The 22284-nt window shown below is 45.5% G+C and overlaps 1 protein-coding gene across 1 annotated transcript in view; it reads left to right on the top strand.

Moving 5' to 3' along the window:
* Positions 1-536: 536 nt before the first annotated feature.
* The window catches only part of Chchd6 (coiled-coil-helix-coiled-coil-helix domain containing 6), a 240398-nt gene continuing 218650 nt past the window's right edge, over positions 537-22284 (top strand). Inside the window, exons 1-2 of the mRNA XM_038320147.1 lie at positions 537-702; positions 20126-20318. Coding sequence (XP_038176075.1) covers positions 616-702; positions 20126-20318 — 280 coding nt within the window. The 5' untranslated portion in view covers positions 537-615. The remainder of the gene's footprint in view (positions 703-20125; positions 20319-22284) is intronic.

The raw sequence follows: 22284 nt of genomic DNA on the forward strand, positions 1-22284 counted from the left end.
CAGTTGGTCCCTAGGATAGTTTTCCCCAGGCCTTCTCATGGCGAACTACACTCATCTTTAGGTCTCAAAACCTCCTTAGATGAGATTACCATGATTTATTAATTTGTCTTACGGTATTACAGTGCACTAAACTAAATTCACTTACTCACGGTTAGAATTTGTTTTTGTTTTATGACCAAAGCCTAGGAAGACTAAGGCGGGAATGGAGTGGGGATTGGGAATGGGGTTGTTGCTCAGTGCTTGGCAACTGAATACTTCTTAACCTGAACACAGACAATAGACAGTTGCCTCAACATCCTTGCTAGTTTCTTCTCAGAACACGACCGTTGCTTTACTTCAGGGATAACATTTATTAAGAAACTTTGACCTTGCCTCAGTATCTGTTAGACCCTCCATCCATTTTCCTCAGCGTTTGAGAACCACGCCCCCAGCCACTTACGGCGCGAGAATGCCAGACTACAACTCCCACAATGCAACGCGCGCCAAAAGCAGTACCCAATAGGACTCTGTGTTGCTGGCCTGTGTCCCGAGTGAAGAGCGTAGTGCGCTGAGCGGCGTCGTCCTGGTTGCTGTGGAACCGGCTCGCGTGGTTGCACGCCCTGCCCGCCTTCTGTCATGGGCAGCGCTGAGAGCGCCGAGGCCCGAAGGGTGTCCTTCGAGATGGATGAGGAGGAGCGGGTCCGGGTGCTGCAGGGCATCCGGGTGAGCAGCGCGGCGGGAGGGCGCGGGCCCGAGGAGCGTGCGGGCGGGAGCGGGAAACGCCGTTTAGGGACCAGGTAGATGGGGGAGGCCGCTGGCACCCAGGGGCAACCGGCAGCCTCAAGTCGGTTTCCACCACCTTGGCTCTCACGTTTCCGGATTTGTTCCGCACTTACCCCACCTCGCCTGGCGTGTGCGTCTGGTTGCTTGTGCTGTAGCACTTCTTGAAGGTGTTCCCCCATTTCCAATCTTGATCACGTGCCTTTGTGAGGCCTCAAAGTGGGATGTTTTAGCTACCATACACTTCATCCACAATTCATCTTAAACCTTAATAGTAGATCTCCACCATGTCAAAGAGGAGGGAATGTCTCACTTCCTTTTACAAGCTGTCCTGGTGCACATTGACCTGTCCTTCCCTTCCCTGGCCTGTTCCTCACCTTTATACATATACTTATTTTGCCTCAGGATCTCCCTGTTCTTCCCAGAAGATCCCAGCTGTTTGATGTTTCTTCAGTTATCATTAATCTGACTGTCATCATGTTACAGCTCAGATACCGTCCAAGAATCCTTCCTTGACCCCAGAGTCTCAAGCAGCTTCCCACACCACAGTCACACATTTATGATTTTCACAGCACTTGTTTGAAAAACACAACAAAACTGTGTTTATTGAGTTTCCCATTAGAGCTTTAGCTGCTTCCTTGGCTGAAGTTCTTGTGTGATTCATAACGTTATTCCAAGAATTTAGGAGAATAAAAGCTCCCGTTTTAGTACAAAGTGGCAGCCCTTTACAGGTATTATTTAATTTTCAACAGAGCTATGAGAAGTATAATTGTTAGCGCCCTCGTCTTTTGTTTTGTTTGGAGACAAATCCCAGATCTGCCCGCCTCTGTCTGCTGAGTGCTAGGATTAAAGTCCCATACCACCACATGACTGGTCTGTTAGTCCATTTTGTCACTTAAGGAGAACTGAGGTGCTCTTGGCAGAACTTGTCTAAGGTCACATAGTTAACAAAGCAGGAGGCCCAGGACTAAAGTAGGTCAACTCCAGAGCTGTTTCTAAAACTTCTATGCATGACACGTAGTGGGTGCTGGGCATGACACATAGTAGGTACTTAGTGAACAATTGTTAACCCAACGAAATAAATTAGATTTAAACAGAATATTCTGAGTTGAGTCTAGGTGAGTTAGAGAGGAGGTTCAGAAAAAGACTTCCAAGGCTTGGACATCTAAGCTCCTTAGGGGTATGACCTTACTTGAATGAGTTGTTTGTTGAGTTTCACTTGCCCCACTTGAGATAAAAGGGGAAGGTTACCCTGGGTACTACCAAGACAGCTGTAGAGAAGACATGGCAGCCTATTTTGTGGAGGCCTCTCAGAATATGCAGCATGTTCGGTATTGCCCAAGTGGTATTGTTGACTTGGCTTGTGACAAGAGTTAAGTGCAGGAAGAGGCCTTCTTTTGAAGGCCGAGGTGAGAAGTTGAGGTAGAATTTAGGAAGGTGGCCGTGGCTCAGGATAGTTTTCACTTTGTCACTGGGTGTCTTGGTTCGGTAGGGCTCCGCAGGCCTGAGTCCACAGGTTCCAAGAAGTGCCATTGGAGGTGACTCTGGCATTCTGTTTCTAGTTCTCATAATCATCCTGTAGCGTATAAAGTCTTTAAAATTATCATCTCTCATTTTTGAAACAGTTTGTGTGTGGGTGCACATACTCACTTGTCTGTGTACCACATTCATACAGGTGCCCAGCGTGGCCAAAAGAAGGTGTCAAACCCCCGATACTGGAGTTACAGGTTATTGTGAGCTGCCGACCCTGGGTGCTAGGAGCTAAACTCAAGTCCTCTTGAAGAGCAGTAAGCATTTTACTCACTGAGCCATCCTTCCATACCCTAGTATAAACAATTTAAAGATGGAAAATCGAGCTTGGAGACGGTAAGGACTTCCTAAGGCACGCTTGAGTAGCACCTGCGGCTAATCTAGCTCTTTCTGGCTCCCTACAGCCAGGTGATAGATGTTTAGGCAGTCTCAAGTCTTGATTTTGCTTCTGCCTGGTCTGACAGGGATGCTAGTACACTGCTTAGTTTTACAGGTGAGTAAACTGGGGGAGCATCAGTAGTTGTTAGCTTCCTTTTCTAGTTAATCTGAGAGACTAAATGGCTTGTCCAGGGGTAGTCAGTGAGGTCTTGGCCCCGTGTTGGAAAAGCCATGTTCAGTGTGCCCGGATTTAATGAGGAAGGTGGAAGAAAGGACATTAAGATAAAGAAGTATTTGGAGGAGGGCCTGTTTTGTTATTAGTAGCTGCTTGAGAGTGAAGGAGTTTACCTAGTCTTCAGGCGGATAAGAAAAAATCAGTAACAAATATTTAAACAGATCAATAAAGCAGTTGAACACATGAGAAGTCAATAAGGGGTAGATTCCAAAAGAAACTATCTGCCCTAGCTCTTTCAAAAAAAAAAAAAAAATTAAATGTTCTTAGAGACCACTTGTATTTAATCCCTGGGGTATGATCCCAGTGCTCTTGTTTCCTTAAAATCAAGTGTTAGGGCCTAGCTCATTTGCATATCAATTTGCATAAATTTACATAACAAGTTCAAGCCCTAATTCTGTGGAAGGTTAAAAAAAAAAATTAATTGATGCAAAATGCTGCAATTATATTCAGCTCCTGATTTCAGAGCAAGCATGCATGAAATACATAAAGATTGTTTTGGTCAGTATATTGAATTTCATGGTTTTATAAGAGAAGGCAACAATGTCTTATAAATGTTTTTTTCTTTTCCACCTGGTATAAGCTGCTGTCCTAGTAATTCAGCTGAACTTGGTTGATTGTTGAAATCCAGACTTTTTCTAGTTCCCAAACCACTTCTCCTTTTCAGCTAGTCACCTCCTATTGCACCACACACTTCAGGAGCCAACTTATTCAGCTAGGTGCCTATGCTCATTCCAGACTCATTCCATCCTTCTGGCTGGATAAACTTTATCATTACTCATTACACCTATGAGGCAGGTCCTGGACTGCTGGGGAAGGGAAATACGATGAAAGATTAGTCAGATACACAGGAGACAATCTCAAAACATTCAGATGCCAGGGAGGCTGCTTGCCAGAGCACTACCTGAGCTACTCAGCAAACGCTGCCAGTGTGTTATTTACCCGACACTGGTCTGGTCTTACAGGGATGAGGAACAAAGCCAGGTTCTCTGCCATCTTGGAGCCTGGAAGGTAAACCAAAAGGCAAAACATTTAAAAGCTGTAGTTTCTGATAAGGGATTATAAGCTTGCAAAAAGTAGTAGGACTTATGCTTGTTTGAACTGGGTTGGTGAGAAATGCCTCACTGAGGAGGGACGTAGATGAGGTATGACCTGAGCCCATCCTGGGAAGAATACATATGTCCTCTGTGCTGAGTACTGTGCCAAGTGTGTTAAGGGCATTTCTTCTGCACATGCTACCTTGTGCTGTGTCATTGTCCTCATCCGTCTTGGAGGTTAGATGTTATTCGAATCTCACAAAGAAGGAGGCAGGCTCAGCAACAGAAAGTAACCCAAAGGTCATATAGTGAATTAGTGCAAGACTTGGCTCAGGCTCTGACTATGAGGCAACATTAACATGGTTGGCCTCCATGAGGGGTAAAGATGCTTGACAAGGCTTGCCATGTGGCAGGATCAGCCTGGACCCTGGATGCCAGGCAAGGCTGTGAACACGTTAGTTTGGATCTCTAGTCAGGAGCAGTCTTCAAGGATGGGATGATGTCAATTTTTGTTTTTTCTCTTTTTTAAAAAAGCTGTATTGAGATGTATTTTAAATATAAATTTACCATTTCAAGATTTTTTAGTAAATGTACAGAATTGGGCAGCTGTCACCATATCTACTTACAGAACAGTTGTGAGCTCTGAAAGCTACGTATGTCTAGGACACTTCCTATTGCCTATCCACAGCTCTGGGTAACAATTATTCCTTCTGCTTCTATAAATTTGCCTTTTTTTTGGATAATCTGTGTAGGTGGGTTTGCATATCTTATATGCCTGGCTTATTTTGCTTAGTGTAATTGTTTTTCTGTAGTGTAGGGATAGAACCCAGAGTCTAATGCATTCTAGGTAAGATCTCTACTGCTAAGCCACATCCAGTCTTGCTAAACTTTTACTTCCTTTTTTTAAAACTTTTATGTGTATGAGTATTTTTGCCTGCATGTATGTGTGTGTCACATATGTGCCGTGTCCACACAGGCCAGAAGAGAGTATTGGATCCCCTGGGACTGGAGTTAAATACAGTTGTGAGCCACCATGCGGGTGTTGGGAATTGAATCCAGGTCCTCAGAATAGCCAGTTCTCTTAACTAATGTGCCATCTCTCCAGCTCCTGCTAAACGTTTTTGACATTGCTCTGTTAGTGGTGGTGTATGCCCGTCACGTAAAAGTCATAGTTGGTGAAGGCTGCTGTGTTGTACGGCTCTATTGCGCATGCATTTATTCAGTCACCAGTCAGTTGGTGACATTTGTATTGTTCCTATTCCACGTTATAATGAGTAAAGCTGCTGTGGACATTTGTTTGTTGTTTGTTGTCATTTCCAATGGATAGAAACCTAACAGTCTGTTCTGTGTCGTTTTTATAACGTTAAGTTTAACCTTTTAAGAAACTTGCAGGTTGTTCCTCAAGTGGCTATTCTGTTTTTACCAGCAATACCTGAGTGTCCCAAGTTCATGTCCTTCCCACATTTGTTCTTGCTGTTGCTTTGCTGGTAATGCCTAGCAGTGCTGTGAAATAGCATTCATGGGGTGGTTTCAATTTGTGTCTCTCCAGTAAGGATCCATGTGCGTCTTTTATGGGTTTATTTGCTGCCCACATATTTTCTTTGGTGAAATGTTTATTCAGGCCTTTTCCCGTTTTAATTGGGTTGTCTTTTTTATCATTGAGTAATGTTTTCTTTTTGCTGAATCCAAACCCTTTCTTACATTCTAATTTGAAGCTTTTTTTTCTTCCAATATGTGGCTTGCTTCTGTTTTTATAACAGTCTTTGAAGTACAGTGTTTATAATTTTAAACTTCAAAAACCATCGATTGTACTTTTGGTATTGTATCTAGGAAAACTTTGCCTACTTTAAAAATCGTGAAAATGTCTTCCTTTTTTTTCTTACTAAAGTTTGATAGTTTGGGGTATTTAGGTCCATCATCTGTTTGAGTTAATTTTTATGTATGCTGTATATGAAGGTAGTTTTAAAACTGAGATTGACAAAATAATCCTAGGAAGGACATAGTAAATACTTGGGTTTTGTAGACCAGAATGTCTGCCATATCTACTGAGCCATCTTCCCAGTCCCCACATTTAACAGTGGCATTGCCTGCCTGTGTGTTTGAAAAGTATCTCCAGTTAGTGTCTCTATCCTTGTTTCTTCAGCAATACTTTTTGCTTTGAGGTGCACAGCAGTGTGAATTTTTTTTTCTTCAGTGTATTTGAAAGGGTTTTTTTTTGGTATTATTGTGAGTGAAATTATTTTCTTAATTCTGCCCTCGCATTTTCCTTTGCTCATATGTAGTTGATTTTTGCATATTGATCTTGCAGACTTTTGAGCTCCTTTATCCCAGCAGCTTTTTTGTTGATTCCTTAGAATATTTTATGGTTAAGATGATATCTGCAAATGATGCAAATGACTTTTTACTTCTTCCTTTCCAAGTTGGATGCCTTTTTTTTCATTTAAAAAATTTTAGTGCGTGTGCATGTGTGTGCTTGGGTGTGTGTGAATGTATGGAGGTCAAAGGACAACTTTTGGGAGTTGGTTATCGTCTTCCAGTTTGGGTCCCGGGGATTGAACTCAGGTCAGCTTTGTATGCCAAGTGTTTTTATCCTCAGCCATGTTACCAACCATCCTTTTCTTCTTTATTCCACTAGCAAGATTCAGCAGTGTATGTTGAATGGAAGTGGTAAGAGTAATGTCCTTGTCTGTGATTAAGGAGAAAGCATTGAGCCTTCCCTTGTTAAGCATGTTAGCTGTAAATTGTGTGTAGGTTCCCTTTAAGGGTTTGGTGGTCTTTACCTTTTAGTCATTTGTCTCCCCTTCCTTTCAGCTCTTGTATACTGTTTATCTCTTAGAAATTCTAAGAGGACAGAGATTAACTTTTAAAGATAGGAATGTCTGGTTTATTATGCTGTGCATTTGTGATTCCAAACTTGGCTTTAATGGATTGACAGCTCTTCTGTCCAGGCTGACACTGGCAGCTGAGCATGAGATTTATACCTCACCAAGGCTTTATGGACTTACCTCATATCTGTGCAGCAAATTTCTTTTCCACCATACTGTTGTCAAGAGTGTTGAGTTTGGCTCCTCAGATTCCCACATCTGTGCTGTAATCATGTTTTGTATTATCCTCTTTTCTTGTTCCATGTCTTCTTTTGCTCTTGAAAGTTGTTATTCTGTGCTTAGGATCCTGTCCAGTCTACCTGGCCTGTTCTCTGGTTGTATCGTTCATCTCAGTTTGACTTGGTTAAAGGCAGTGATACAGACTAACCATCTTGGAAGACCTGGACAAAGGCCTTGACTCTCGAGGGGGACAGATAGGAAATAGCATTTCTGTGCACCCATTTAGCACAGGTGCATTCAAGAGTGCATAAGTTCCTCCCAGTGTTCTTCAGATGTAAAGTTCTCTTTGACTTGTGACAGGTGAATATAGTTTGATGGAGCCGCAAAAGGAAATGCCAACTTGGAAATCCAGGAGACAGGTAGCTAGCTTCTCTTCCCCTTTGCAATGAAGGTGTCTGAGTTAGGCTGTAGAGTTCAGCACACAGTGCCTGAGTACATATTGTGCTTCAAATGTGTGGTTCTGATCAATGCTCTGATGGCAGTCACATCTTGTGGCTAGTTTTGAGGCATTAGAAGGAAAAGAAGAGCAAGTTCTGTTGGCAGTCAGAGCCCTTTAGGCCCTTCTGTCCTTCCTCACCTGTGGAGGCAGAGGAACTGTAGGCCCAGCCTTTCCCCTGGTACTCTCTCCCCTGACTCCTAATTCCCAGATTCAGAGTGTATGAGATTGCATTCGAGTGATATGCATACAGTTTGAGTTACTATTTTTTGCTTTTGACCTCTATATATCTAGTAGTTATGTTTAACAGCATAAAGAGATGCAGGCACTTCCATCTGACCTTCTGAGTTGGGGATGCTACCCTACGTAAGGTGAAATTTTGCAGTGTGTAGTGATGAGGAGCTGCGGGCAGGCCTGCTTTTTGTCCCGACCGGCTCCCAGCCGCTTGGCTAGCTTATGCCCCGAAATAACAACACACAAACTATATTCATTTAAACACTGCCTGGCCCATTAGTTCCAGCCTCTTATTTTCTAATTCTCACATATTGATTAACCCATTTCTAATAATCTGTGTAGCACCATGAAGTGGTGTCTTACAGGGAAAGATTCTAGCGTACGTCCATTTTGGGCCAGAGCTTCATCGAGTCTGACCCAGAGAGGAGAGGCATGACGATCGCCCGAGGCATCTGCCTCACTCCCAGCATCCTGTTCTGTCTACTGCACCCACCTATGTTCTGACCTATCAGGCCAAGCAGTTTCTTTATTAATTAACCAATGAAATCATCAGATAGATAGAAGACACACCTACATCAGCAGTGCACTTCAACTGTGTCACAGAACTCATAAAAAGGAATGTAGATGTAGGGGTGGCTGTTGGAAGGCTATTGCCTTCATTTGAGAAATAAAGATGTAGCTCTGGAGGCATCCTTGATCCTCAAGGATGGCAAGTCCTGCCATTGGGCAGGGAGAGTTCTGCTCTTAATGTTTCTGGGTCTAGGATGAAAGCTGAAGTTGCTGTTTGTAGTGTCTAATTTTGGTTGTCAGGAAGAGAGAACTTCACCTAAAGAATTACCTCCATCAGACTGGCCTGTGGACATGTCTGGGAGGCATTTTCTTGACTGCTAACCAATGAAGAAGTGTGACGCTGTGAGTGGTAGTAGCATCCCTAGGCAAGTGGGCGCTGGGCTGTAAAAGAAAGATAGTTGACCTTACCTTGAACAAGCTAGTAAGCAGCTTTCCTTTGTGGTTCCCGCCCTGTAATTTGAAATGAACCCTTTCCTCCCAAGCTTCCTTCTGTCAGAGTGGTTTATCACAGTAACAGAAAGCAATCTAGGACACTGCTTATTTGCCTGGCTCTGATTGAAGCTTCAGGATGTTTTCTGGTTCTACCCTTTGCCCCTCCTGCACCCCATCATCAGTCATTCTCTACCACCCCCATTCATTAGCTGATAACTTCTGGAGTCTGAGGTCCCAGCCCAGAGCAGTTACAGACGGCCTGTTCGTGTCCCCTTGTGTAGCACATGGGCCGTGTGCGCATCTAATTCACTGTCCACATGGGACCTGCCTGCACCCTTCCTCTACGTCTCGCAGAAAGGACCTGTTTCTGCCCTCCAGTCCCTCATCTGTGTTAGCAGTCTCCCTCGTTTCTGTTTTCAGTCTTCAGTGACAAACCTTGCCATCAGTCTCTGTTTCATTATCCCTTTGTCGTTACTACTCTTCCGGAAACCACCTGTACCGGGGATGGATCAAAGGGCCTTGTGCTGCTGGGCAAGCTCTCTTGAGTACCCCTCCAGCCTTGTTCTTAGCTTACTGCTTTCCCCTCAGTTCAGTTTATACCTCCTCTCTCCATCTGACTTTTGGACAGATTTTTGTTAAATGGTCATAAAACTCAAGTTCAAAGGAGACAGGCAGGAAAACTTTGACCCTGTGCCCTGGTTTGTCCCCCTCTTGAAAGCAGCTCATCTCCAGTTCTTCGGAGTCAGGGCTGATTGTGTCACAGTCAAGTTTTGGCTCTGGGTTAAAGGCCTATTGCTGTGCCAGACTCACCGGGAGCTCATGTGCTGGCACCCTTCCATCCAGATGGGCTGCGGGCAACACTCCTACTGGGCTCTGCTCTTCCCTGGTCTGGCCTGTGGCTCCCTCCTCTGGACCAACGGTTTCTTCTCCTCTTTTGATTGGCTGAATCTTCTTCCTTTTGATTAGGAATGTGGTAGGGGACTACCCTTTGAAGGAGCCTTTCTCAGTGGCACCTGCAGACCCACTCACTTCCTACTATTTCCTGCTCTGAGCCAATCGCGATCCCTTCCTTGCCTCCTGCCTTCTGCCTGGTAAACAGGAGTCACTTAGACATGGCTCAGTGTCTGCTACAGATGAGTATGATACTAGCTGGATAGAATTCGAAGACATTGGCTGGTTTTCTTGCCCCCAACCGTGAGCCCAGAAACTTTATGTTATTAATAGGTTTGAATTAATTGCTACCAATTAAAAATTGGGAAGCTTTACATAATTTGATTCTTAGCTTTTTTGGAAGGGGAAAAAAACCCATTGACAGTCTGGTGTCTTTCCGTATGGCAGCATTTTTTGTGAGCGACAAGGCGGCTGTCCCCCTTTTGCCCTTAGCACTGTTCCCACCACAGAACCTTACATGATTTGCTTTTCTTTGCTAGGCCTGTTTTGTTTGCTTCTGTCACCCACCTGACCCCAGCAGGCACTTGTGTGTGCTGCACTTGGTGTCATGTGCCGACTTGGTGTCGGAGGTCCCTGAGGGCTTTTCTTGTCCTGACATTCTGAGATTTACATCTGTGCTGAGCAGCCGGTGGGTCTAATTTCAGCCCATAAGAAGTTGAAGGACTAGGAATGCTGTCTCCAAGGCAACAGCCCCAGCAAGGAGAGGAGTTTTCAGTACTGCAGGATTAGGCAGTGTCTCTTCAAGGGTTGGGGTATCTGGGCCCCAAGAGCTTGACTCAATGAGATGTCAGATAAACTATTTGCTCTGGAGATCAGCCAGTTGATACTGCCTTGGTATACAACTGAGCCAGTGCCCGGCCCACAGGAGTCATGGACCCAGGCAGGGAGAGGGCACAGAACAGATTTGGTCTCCTACTTGTCTAGGGTTTGCACAATGCCTGGCACCCGTGAGACCTTGGAAAACATGGTACTGCATGGACAGAACATGGTCACGTAGACTTGGTGGGCCTGCAAGCCATTTCTTATCCCTAGTGACATAGAGACACTTCTCCTGCCCACAAGAGAGCTGACACCTTACTTCATGAACTGACAGAACTGCCTCCAGTTGTTACTTCTCAGCTGTGTAGATAGGAAGATTTGTGAGGCTGAAAATCCGTAATTTTCACATCCACTGCTTGCTGAATTCCTAGTTACCGCTCCTCCTCTTCCTTCTCCATAAAGCTCATCCGAGGCAATGTGGCTGCAAATTCCTGAGCCAGCCCTGGCATGGCATGGTTTTCTCCCCTCTAGGGAGCTCCATGGTCCTGCCTTCCTTTGTACAGCTGTCACTATTGCTGCTAGGGTTCAGTTTGAGTGTTGGTCTTAGCACTTAGGTCATCTGTGATCATGGGTGGCTCTCCAGCCCCCTAGTATAAAGTGGCCATGCATAGAAAATGCATTTAGCTGGAACCTGGCTGTGACATGTGCTCAGGGAGTCCCTGTAAGGCACAGTGCCTTTTCATTTCGGTCTCATGCTGGGGTTTTTCTGCCTCTGTTCCAGCTCTGTTGCCTGTATTAGTCAGGGTCCTGTAGAGCAGTGGTTCTCAACCTTGGGTTGTGACCCCTTTGGGGGTCGAACGATCCTTTCATGGGGTCACCTAAGACCATCTGCATATCATATTTACATTAAACTCAGTAGCAAAATTACAATTATGAAGTAGCAAGGGAAATAATTTTATAGTTGGGGGTCACCACACCATGAGGAACTGTATTAAGGGGTCACAGCATTAGGAAGGTTGAGAACCACTGCTCTAGGGTAACAAAACTTATGGAATGAATCTTTCTCACTCTCTCTCTATAAAGGGGATTTATTTATTAGAATGACTTATAAGCTTCGGTCCAGCTAATCCAACAATGGCTGACTGTGAACAGAAAGTACAGGAATCCTGTAGCTGGGGTCAGTCCATGAGGCTGGCTGTCTCAGGTGGTCTTGAGTGTATATGCTGGAATCCCAAAGAAATAGACCCTAATGCCTCGCTAGCAAGGCAAGGGCAAGCAGGCAAAGAACAAAAGTTTCCTTCTACCACTTCCTTACGTAGGCTTCCAGCAGAAGGTGTGGCCCAGATTAGATCTGCACTAAAGATCTGAATTTAAGGTGTGTCTTCCTGCCTCAAGATATGGGTTAAAGGGTTGTCTTCTTACCCCAAAGAGCAGGATTAGAAGTGGATCTTCCTATTTCAAATTAAGCAAAAATCCCTCACAAGTGTAACCTCCATTTTGGCGTTTTGTTCCATATGTAGTCAAGTTGAGAACTAAGAATAGCCAGCACACTGTTCCTCCTTCCTCCAGTCTGCTCCTAGGCTCTTGCACAGGGTCCCTTGCTGATTTCTTCCCCTGTGTGCAGCCACCTCTGTTTCTGGAGTGGCAGAGGGTCGGACTACTTGGATGCATTCAGAACACTTTACACATTGAGTGTTCTTCACTCGGCAGTGGCACCTCCTCCCCAGCAAGCCAGGCTGAGAGCCTCACTGTCCTCTTCTCTCTTCTCCATTACTTTATGACTTTTTCTTCTTGCAGAATACATCTTATTTTTAAATGCCAACTGTTCACAATTTCTCAGGAATCCTTTCAGACTCTCCCCAAGCCTATATTCAAACGTGCTCTTCCCTTTGGCTTGTGCAGTGAGATGTGTTATATTTGCTGTTCTGTGAATTGCTCTTTCATTTGTCTGCGCCTTCAGACCGGTCTTAACTAATCTCTCTCCCTTAGTGTCTTCAGTATCCATTCCCTCTTGTCCACCCTCCAGCAAGTACACATCACAGCCTCCACTCCTAACCTGCACTCCTGTGCTGCCACTCTTCCTCCATGCTTTCATTCTCTCCAGTCCCTCTTTCTCCTTCGCCAGACTCTTTTGTTCAGAGAGAATCCTGGCTAAGTCTCTTTCGGAAGCTGCAGTGGTTCCAGTTGATGGCAGAGTCAACTCCAGCTTTTTGTCATTCGGAAGCCTCATCAGGTGGAGCCCAGCAACCCTCTGTACCTTAATTTTTAAATATACCCACCAGCGGTCTTTGTGACTGAACCTCAGGAACCTCATCCCTTTCCTGTATGTCTTTGCTTGTGCCATTCCCAGCTCTGGCAGGCCACCCTCTACCCGACCCCTGATTGCAAAGTGCGTTTCTGTTTTTCCCTGAATGTAGGATGTGTTCAAGGCCTCATTTAGGGGAGCCCTGGAGCTCCAGCTCCTGGGGACTTAGCTGAACTGTGTGTGTATCTATGACTACGTTCTGTCTGTCCCTTTCACCCCTATCTGATGACAAGCTTTTTGACAAGTTGATACTGAAGAACTTGACATTCTTCTTAGGCTTGGATGTTGCTTTTAAGGTCATGGGCTGAAACTTGTTTCCATAGTCTATGGTAGTACTGGGAGATGGAGCCTTTAGATGGTAGGGTGTATAGGTCATGGGAAGTGTGCCTCTGCAGGGCTTGTTGGAACCCTCTCCTTGGTCTTTGCTTCCCAGCTGCTCTGGAAGTGACTAGGCCTTGCCCTAGTTTCCTTTCTGTTGTGATAAAATATGGATCTAAAGTAACTTAACTATCCAGGTCTCAGTCTATTATTGAGGGGAGTCAGGGCAAGAAAGTAAAGCAGGTACCTGAAGGACTGTACAGGAACGTTACTTGCTGGCTTGCTCATAGGCTCATGCTTAGCTAGCTTTTTTTTTTTTTTTTTTGTCCAGGACCACATATGTAGGATGTTGCTGCTCACACCTGGTTAATATTTACTCCTGAGACATGCTTATAGGCCATTCTAGTCTAGGCAATTCCTCAGCCTAGGCCTTTTTCTCAGATGGCTTGGTCATTAAAGCTAAATAGGATAGGCCTCCTTTGATAGGAAGTACTGAGTCACCACAGGCCCAAAGCAGTAGAGGCAGGAACCATGTGCTAAATGAAGTCATGAGCCAGAATAAGCCCTTTCTCCTTTTAAGTATTTAACTCAGGTATTTTGCCATGATAATGGAATCCTGACTATTAATAATCTGTTGCATGCATGCAGTGTTGTGTACCTGAACCTTTACTACATGTTTAATTTCGCAAGTATTTTAGCACTTCTAATGTGCCTGGGACTTTTCAGGCATGGAGGATACAGCTAGAGCAAAGTGGAATCCTGGCTGCCTTGGATGGGGCTTATATTCTGGTGATGGTGTGCAGGAAATCACATGTATATTGTGTCAGATTGTGAAGTTCCTGAAGAGAAACCAGGCAGAGAACTGAGAGAGTGGGGAGTGGAGGCAGGGTTTTGGTCAGATTGATGTACCGAGTTTCCTTTCTGCTTAGCCTACTCTAGACTCCATTGTGTTCCTTGTTTTCTTTACTGTCTTACTGTGAGAACTGTCCCCGGGCTGTTCCAGCACTGAGGGCTGCATGGCGAGCATGTCCTTGCTCTTGAGAACAAATACTTCATTGCTCCAGGATAGAGGAAGACGGGATAAAGTGTGGACGCAGTGGTCCAGTGGCCTGCTCTGTGGTGGGGTAGTTCTTCGCCTGCTCCGCACCTTGATTACCAGGGCTGGGAGGTGGGTATGCTGGGAGGAGGAGTGAGGAGGCAGTGGTGAGTGCCAAGTGTTAGCTCCTGGTGCGTTTGTACATACACTATACTTCTCTGACCCTGATCTTCAGTTGTTAGCGGACACAGCTCAACTGTCACACTTCTGTTGGGTATTTCATGTGGTAAAGCAGCACCAGCTCCCCACAACTTTCATCCGTGGTGTGGCCACATGACTTGCCCAGACTGTGCAGCTATCTGTCCTCTCTTTGGGAACTGTAAATTTCTGGATGCTCTTGGCTGAAGGTAGTGTTTGTTTCTGAAGATCTGGAGGAATCTGGGTTTCTAGAAGCATTTGTGATGAAGGAAGGGGTGAGGTCTCTGTTGTGATTTAGACTGAGGCTTCAGTTCTGGCCTCTTGCAGTTCCTTTCTGGCCTTCCTGTTGTGTGCCTTCTCACACACCACCACCAGGGAACTCAGAAGAGGGCTGTGTGGCTAGAGGAAGTAGGAAAGGGGGCTTTCTTGAGCTTTACCTCACACTGTGGAGGTGCCAGCCAAGCATGCCATGGTGGCAGGGAAAGACCCCGTCTCCTTAGGGTCCCCTGTTAGGACAGCATGAGTGTAGGTCCAGGTGTCAGACCTGGAAGGTGTGTGTGGATTCTGGACACTGGGAAAGACGTGCACGAGGTCAGTAGAGCCTGGGTACCCTGCCTTCATAGTCCCCGCGCTCGACCCTTTCATATACCCGCGTGCGCATGGCCTGTGTCTGGCCTGGATTATAACTGATATTGGTCTGGTGTGCACCATTTACACTGAATAACTCACACTGATGTTGTCTTTGTGTAGTTGCTTTCTGCAGGTTAGTCCTCAGTGATGCTCTGAAGTCACCATTAATTATTTCCATATCACAAAAAGAAACTGATTTAGAGATGAAAAGACCCTTCCCAAGGTCATGCAGCTAGTCAGGGGCTTAGCTGGAATTCAGACCTGGGTGGGGCCGATGGCACAGCACTTTCTCCTGAACTGTGTCAAAGCCAGCAGCCTGAGCACGCTCCTGTTTTAGGTGAGGAAGTGGAAGCTCAGAGATAGAAAGAGATCTTTGTCCCTTGCCATGGTTCTCTTCTGGCTACACTGGATGCTTTCTGGCCAGCTCTGGTGGAACAGCGACCAGAGGGCTGGTGGCACTGAGCACCCAGCCCCGTCTGGCTCTGGAGGCCTCTGTTCTGGTTCTGTTGGTGCAGGGAGCACTGCCCAGATGGTGTTTATTCTCGCATGACTACTGTGTGTGTGTATTTGTTGATTAAAAATATTACTTGCTGTATTTTGTAGCAACATTAAAAAATATTACAAATCTCTTACCGCCAACAAAAACTGTGCCAATGTTTTCCTTAACCCTTCACTCACCAAGCAGCATGGTTCTGTTGATGCCACCTATGCCAGGACTGGCAAATCAGAGCCTATGACTTACTCATGGCAGCCTTCACCTTGACTTCCTCTTGCTCCAGAGTCAGACTTGACCTCTTACCCTGGACTGCTTCTCCCCCCTACACACACAAGAAAGAGCCCTGCTGGGAGTGTTTGCTGATTTCCGAATTCCCATAGTGAAAATACTCCCTCCTAAGGTCAATTTCAAATGGCCCTCACGAAGTCAATCGGTTTGCTAAATTTTCTCAAAAATTAAGAATCAGCTTTCAGGAGCTGTTTCCTGAACAGTGGTAGATGCCCACATTTTCTTCCCATCTTCTGTTCCCACAGTGAGGCTCCCTGCAGGACTATTCTACTCAGTGTAGCCTGTCTGGCCTTGACCTCAGTATGCGGCTGGTTCCTTCACCTTTGAGCTGACCTTCACTTTCCCAATTGAGTTCAGTTGCTACAGCTCAGAAAGAACAAATTGGCTGACCTCTGAAGGCTCGTTTCCTTTTCTGGTCTCAGCACATGAATGTGTTACCTTCTTAGAGGTGTCTCTTAACTTTGCCTTTTCATTCTTACCCATGTTCTTCTATTAATGTGAAACCCATACTCCTTCTTTTGAGTCTTAGCTCTCATTCATTCCTACCACTAAAGGCTGCAGCCACTCGCAGCCTTTCCCCCCATGCTACAGGCCTTTCTCCCACCCCTAGAACAGGCACTCCCTGCCGCACTGCTCCTGTGCCCTGTTTCTGTAAGCTTCCTTGAACTTCCTGCTTTGCTCAAAGCTTGTACAATAGTTTGGCCCCCACCAGGGAAGGTTCTATGTATCCACACTCAGGTCCACTTTTCTAATCGTGTCTTCCTACAAGAATTGGTGGCAGTAGCCTTGCTTTCTCCTTCCCACTCACAGACCGTGTTAGAGTCCACCTCCATAACGAGCTTGCCAAGCAAGGCACTGTGGCACTGTAGCATTGTAGCTTTTCTTGTCTGTGCTGTGCCTGCCTTCCAGAACCTACCACTGGGACAGCCTTCCTGGGCTGTTCATGTTTGTGTTTGCTTTCTCTCTCTCTGCTATGAAATACGATCAGCATGATGTGCAGTCTATTCCTAGCCCCAAACTGCTGTTAAGTCCTTTTGTGTGTGTCTGGAGAGTTTCCCGGATGGATGGAGCATGTGGATCTATGTCATACAGGCAATGGCTGTCTATGTCTAGTTTAGCACTTAGCACGTTTTCTAGGGTCGTCCATGTTGTGGTTTGCATCAACATTTCATTCCTTTTTATTACTCAGTAGTATTCCATTGTGTAGATATTTTTGTTGTATTTATTCATGCATTGGTTGAACATCTGGGTGGTCCCTTTCAGCCGCTCTGGATAAGTGGTTGTGAACATTAGTGTAGAGGTACGTGTGGGCATGCTTCCTTTCTCCTTAGCTTATCCTGGGTGGTGGAACTGCTGGATCATGGTCAAGTCTATGTTTAACCAGACTCTTCCCTGCCCTGGCTATACTGTTTTATTCCCCCCAATGTGTGAGCCTTCTGATCTTTGTGACACCGTGTGTGACGTTTGGATTGCAGTTACCCTGTTGGATATGAGGCGTCCACTCAGTGTGCCTTGATTTTTGTATCTCAGTAATGACTGATGATGTTAACTATCTTCTCATGTACTTCTTGGCCCTTTGTTTCTTTTTGTTATAGAACTTTCTGTTCAGGTCTTTTGTCCATGGTATTAGCATTGGGTTACTGTGACCAAGTCCTGAGATAGTTAAGGTGTCAGGAGGTTTTTCTTTGGCTCGTGCGTCAGCTCCATGACTGTTCTCATTGCTTTGGGCACTGATGAGAGTGGCACATCATGAGAACATGTGCCAGAACAAATTGTTCACCACCTAAAATAGGAAGGAAGGAGAGATCAGAATGGGGTCTCTCCACCCCTATGAGGACACTTCTCAGTGACTTAAGGACCTTCTATTGGACTCTGCTGCCTAAAGATTCAACCACCTGCCAGTAGTGTCACCCTAAGGACCAGCCTTCAACATATAGGCCTTTGGGGGACACCGGGCCAAACCACACCACTCCTTTCAGTTGGGTAATTTTTTATTTTTATTATAAGTTGTAGGAGCTCCTTGTATGTCCTAGATACAAGTCGGTATGATTTACAAATGTTTTTTCCATTTTGTGGGTTATCTTTTCATTTGCTTTAGATTGTCTTTTGATAAACAGAACTTTAATTTTTATAAAGTCCAATTATCCGTTTAATTGGTTGCCTTTACTTTTGGTGCCACATCCAGGAATCTATGCCAAAAACAAGTCATTCAGTTTGCCTCTGCATATTCTTCCAAGAGTTTTTTTCTCTCCTACTTTCAGATTACTGATCTGTTTTAAATCAGTTTTTAATGTATAGTTTCCTGGCGAGGCCATTCTTTCCCCATTGAAGTGTGTCGGCACCTGTGCCGTCGGTTGTCTACTACTGTGAGGAAATACCTGGAGCTGAGAACTCACAAAGAAAAGAGTTTTATTTTGGTTTGGCTTTGATTTTTCCAAGACAGGGTTTCTCTGTGTAACTGCCCTGGCTGTTCTGGAACTCATTTTGTAGACCAGGCCGGCCTCCAACTCACAGATTTCTTCCGCCCTTGCCTCCCTGTATGCTGGGATTAAAGGTGTGTGCCACCACGCCCAGTTTAGCTTCCAGTTTTGAAAGTCCAACAGCACAGGGTGCTAACTCTCGTGAGGAATCTCCTGGCTGCATCACCTCATGGCAAATCACAAGAGTGGCAGCATATTAGAGAGACATCATATCTCGGGTAGCCAGAGAGTGGAGAAGGGTAATGGCTGTCCCCATGCCCATTTCTTACAGGTTCCATCACCTTCAAGCATGACCACACTGAGGACCTAACTTCCAACACAAATCCTTAGGGACCAGGCTTAGCCTCATAACCCTTTGAACTATCAGTTGGCCACAGACATACAGGTTCATTCTGGACCATCTGTTCTTTTCTACTGATGGGTGGGATTGGCCATATCACCAGTTAACTTGATTTTTAAACATCTTCAGTTATTAATGTTCTCTTTAGTTGTCAAATAAATGATCATGGCAAAAAAGTGAAGTAAGGCATAAAAACAAACATATAAACACAGATACACAGAAGCACATATGCACATATATACATACCTTGCCCCTTTCCTATCCAGGGTTTTGATGAGGAGCTATGTGGCCTGCCCCTCTGAGAAGAACCTGTGTGTACATCTGCAGAGATGTGAAAATTCACTGTGGATTTGTGTTTAGACATGTGCATGTGTGTATTCAATTTAGATTTGTTTGCATCTTCATAGTTGGTGTCTTTTTACTGCTTTGAGATACAGAGTCCTGAGGCTTACTAGTGGTCAGCAGTATGTCATGCACCTTCTTACAGTGGATGTGTGTCTTGTCTCAATCTTCTTTGGTGGCTCCTGGTATTTTGCAGAATTTAACCATTTTCTCCTGGATGTTCATATCCTGCAGGTCTCCCTCACCTGCTTTGGTTTTTAAAGACAGGATTTTTCTGTGTGGTTATCTCAGAATGCTCTCTGTAGACCAGACTAGCCTAGAACGCAGGGATCCTCTAGTCTCTGCCTCTCAAGTGCTGGGATTAAAAGCATGCACCACCACACCTGGACCTGCTGCAACATTTTAGTTTTGTTTCTCACAGTGAGCATCGTAGCACAACCTTGTGCACACAGGGGACTGCTTTCTTTCCATAGGTATCTGGAAATAGAACTGCTGATTATGCTTTTTGTTCCAAAGCCATTTTTAATGTCTTCCCCTCAAGTGTGCTTTATGATAGCCTGTGGATGTTAGGCACTTAATAAATATTTACTGAAGTGAACTCTTAAGGGTTTTTTATCTGGGATTTATCTCTAGCTCACTACTTCATCTATGTAAACTGTTTTATGACACCCTCATGCCCATTTTACTTCCTCTGAAAAGAGTGAGCATTTGTTACCAAGGCTTCATTAGGGGAATCAGGTGAGATGAATCAACAAGTATTTTGATTATCTGCCCTGTGTAGTGACTAGAGCAGGTGAGGAATGAGTGTCAGTGTTTGAGCTTTCCACACACCAACATGCCAAGCCCGCAGAGGCTGTGGAGGCATGCTGCTTCCTGGGCATGCATTGTGACTGTGGTACTTTATCCGAGTGCCTCGAAGGCTCCTGGGGAGTGAACACTGAGCTGTTCTGAATGGACCACTGATGAAAGACAGGAGTGACCAGTGGGGTTGGTGAGGTTGAGAGGCTCAGGGACATAAGGGTCGTGAGTCATGTAACCCCAAGGGTAGGGTGTGTGTAGAGGGTGACAAGATGGAAGAAAAAGCTTCAGAGTCCAGTGGGGACTTCCTGGGATAGGCTTGGAATTCCAGGTGGGCTTGGCACTGGGCCGCTGTGAGAGGCTTTTGAGTAGCATTGTATTATTGGAGCTGGTCTTCACTCAGTAGCTCTAGGGGATGAATTTTCAAGGGTTCCATCATGTAATGTTCCCTGTTCCTTGCTTCTTCTCACAGCTGTCGGAAAGTGTGGTGAACCGCATGAAGGATTCCTGCCAGCCTTCAGCAGGGCAGCAGCCAGCTCCGGGTCCTGGTCCTGCACCCACCGTCCCTGCACCTATCACTCCTGTGCCCTCCATGCCTGTGCCTATTGCTCCTCCACCTTCTTCACGTGGCCCCCAGGAAGGCGCCTTTAAAGCCCCTCAGACAGGTATGTTGGGGGAGTGGGAACAGAGGCTGCAAGAGATTTGCCTGGCTGCTGCTGGGCTTCTCTTTACTTCTGGGAGATGCGAGTCACTGCCTTCTGGGGCACTGGCACTTCATGCAGCAGACACTGTTTGGTGTGGTGCAGATTACAGGTGTGGGCCAGACTCTTTGCCTTACACTGTTTCCATGGCTGTGCATGTAAAAGATGAGGCAGAAGGTCATGGTCCAACAGCTCAGGTAGGCAGTCATCTGCTTTTCAGGATCCAGAGGCAGAAGTGTCACTCAGCTGTAGCAGCTCTACCCTAGCTAGCAGTCAGAGAATGGAAAGTGTTTGAAAGGGGGCCAGCGGGGCACCTGAGCAATGCTGGCACTAGCCTCAGCTACCCTGATCTGACCCGTCTCCCAAGACACCCTGATCACTGTGGAGCTGGCGCCCATGCTGCTCTCTTGTGCTCCTCTCAAAAATAGCTTGTAGCAAACACAAAGAAAGCAAAAGCCTTGAAGAGAGGGCTATAAGGTATAGTGGAGACAGGATTTTTTGTGGCCTTGAGTTACTGCTGCCCTTCCTATCAATTTTTTCTTTGAGGGGTTGTGAGATTAGAGATTGGGAGTGTCCACTTTTGTCCAGGTAGCACTGCTGGAACATAAGGCAGGGACAACCCCCTCTCAGGGTGCACACAGCTCTGGTTAAAGGCCATATATCCAGCCTGGGGCTTATGAGATGATAATTACCAGAAGCTCACGCCAGCTGCTGAGGGCTAGGGGGTGGTGCAGAGCAGCTTCCTTATGTTAGGCAGGGTCTGTGTGAATGTGGGAGGTGGGTGGGATTTTCAGGCAGTTGACAATAGGAGCAGAGGTGGGGTACAGTGTGGCCTGTTGAAAATGTAGATGCAGTTTACTGTCTCCAGACTACACAGTCCAAAGGAAGGGGAGACATTGGTCATGGTCACCTCCAACAGGGGCTAGAGAGCTCTGACACTCCTCCCACTGTGTTCAGGCCTCAGGGCTTCCCACAGGCCTTAGAGCCAGTCAGAGTCTGGATTTCACTCTGAGATCTTAGTGAGTGGGGTTGGATAAGCATCCCCACCCCATCCCTGTCCTTTACCCAGAAGGCCTCTCCTGGGATTTCTTTGGCCTAGATATGAGAAGGACTGAAAGGGGTCTATCTTGACCCACTGAGCTTTATTTAATAAGCAGATTAACTGAAGAGGAAGAGAGCGATGGGAAAATAAGATTGTTACAATGTATTGTCATCTGAGCATTGGAGAATAAGCATTGGCTTCAATTTCAGTAAGTTTCGTTGTTTAAAAGGAATAATGGGAGTTCAGTTGTCACTTAGTTTTTGCACAAAATATTTTTCAGAGTATGTTTTAAGTTTCTGAATGTGGAAGAAGATTTTGCAGAAATGGACCAGCTTGAAATGGACTGGTTTTAAGACATCTTTTAAACACAGTTTTTGCCTTTTTGTTAGTGGTAGAACTAAGTTAGAAAACACTGTTAAAATTAAATTGTTCCCTCATGTCATTGCTCAGGTGTATGAGCCAAGGCCATTGAGATGAAGAGGTTCCAGCTACCATAGCAAACTAGAAAGGAAGGTGGGACGCTCTAAGAAGCTAGTCAGTTTAGAAGAAGAACAACTGAAGGGCAGCTGATAAAAGGGGGAGACTAGAATGTGGACAGAGTGCTGTCATCGTGGCTGTGGGGAGTTTGGAAGGTCTTTATGATGGTTCAGTTGAGAATGCCCACAGTGGGCATGTTTGCTATAAAAGCCCCTTATCAGTGATACTTGCAGACAGATTCTAGAAGGTGCTCAGAATTGAGCGAGCAGGAACCTGAGTGGGCCTGACAGGAGGAAGGTTGGTGGATCAGTGTCACATTATCTACAGTGGGGAAGGATATTATTTTTAAGTTGGGAAAGGAAAGTTTTTATTTATTTATTTATTTAATTTTTGAGTCAGAGTCTCATGTAG

Source organism: Arvicola amphibius, chromosome 2 (genome assembly GCF_903992535.2).
Source record: "Arvicola amphibius chromosome 2, mArvAmp1.2, whole genome shotgun sequence".
Classification (NCBI taxonomy): domain Eukaryota; kingdom Metazoa; phylum Chordata; class Mammalia; order Rodentia; family Cricetidae; genus Arvicola; species Arvicola amphibius.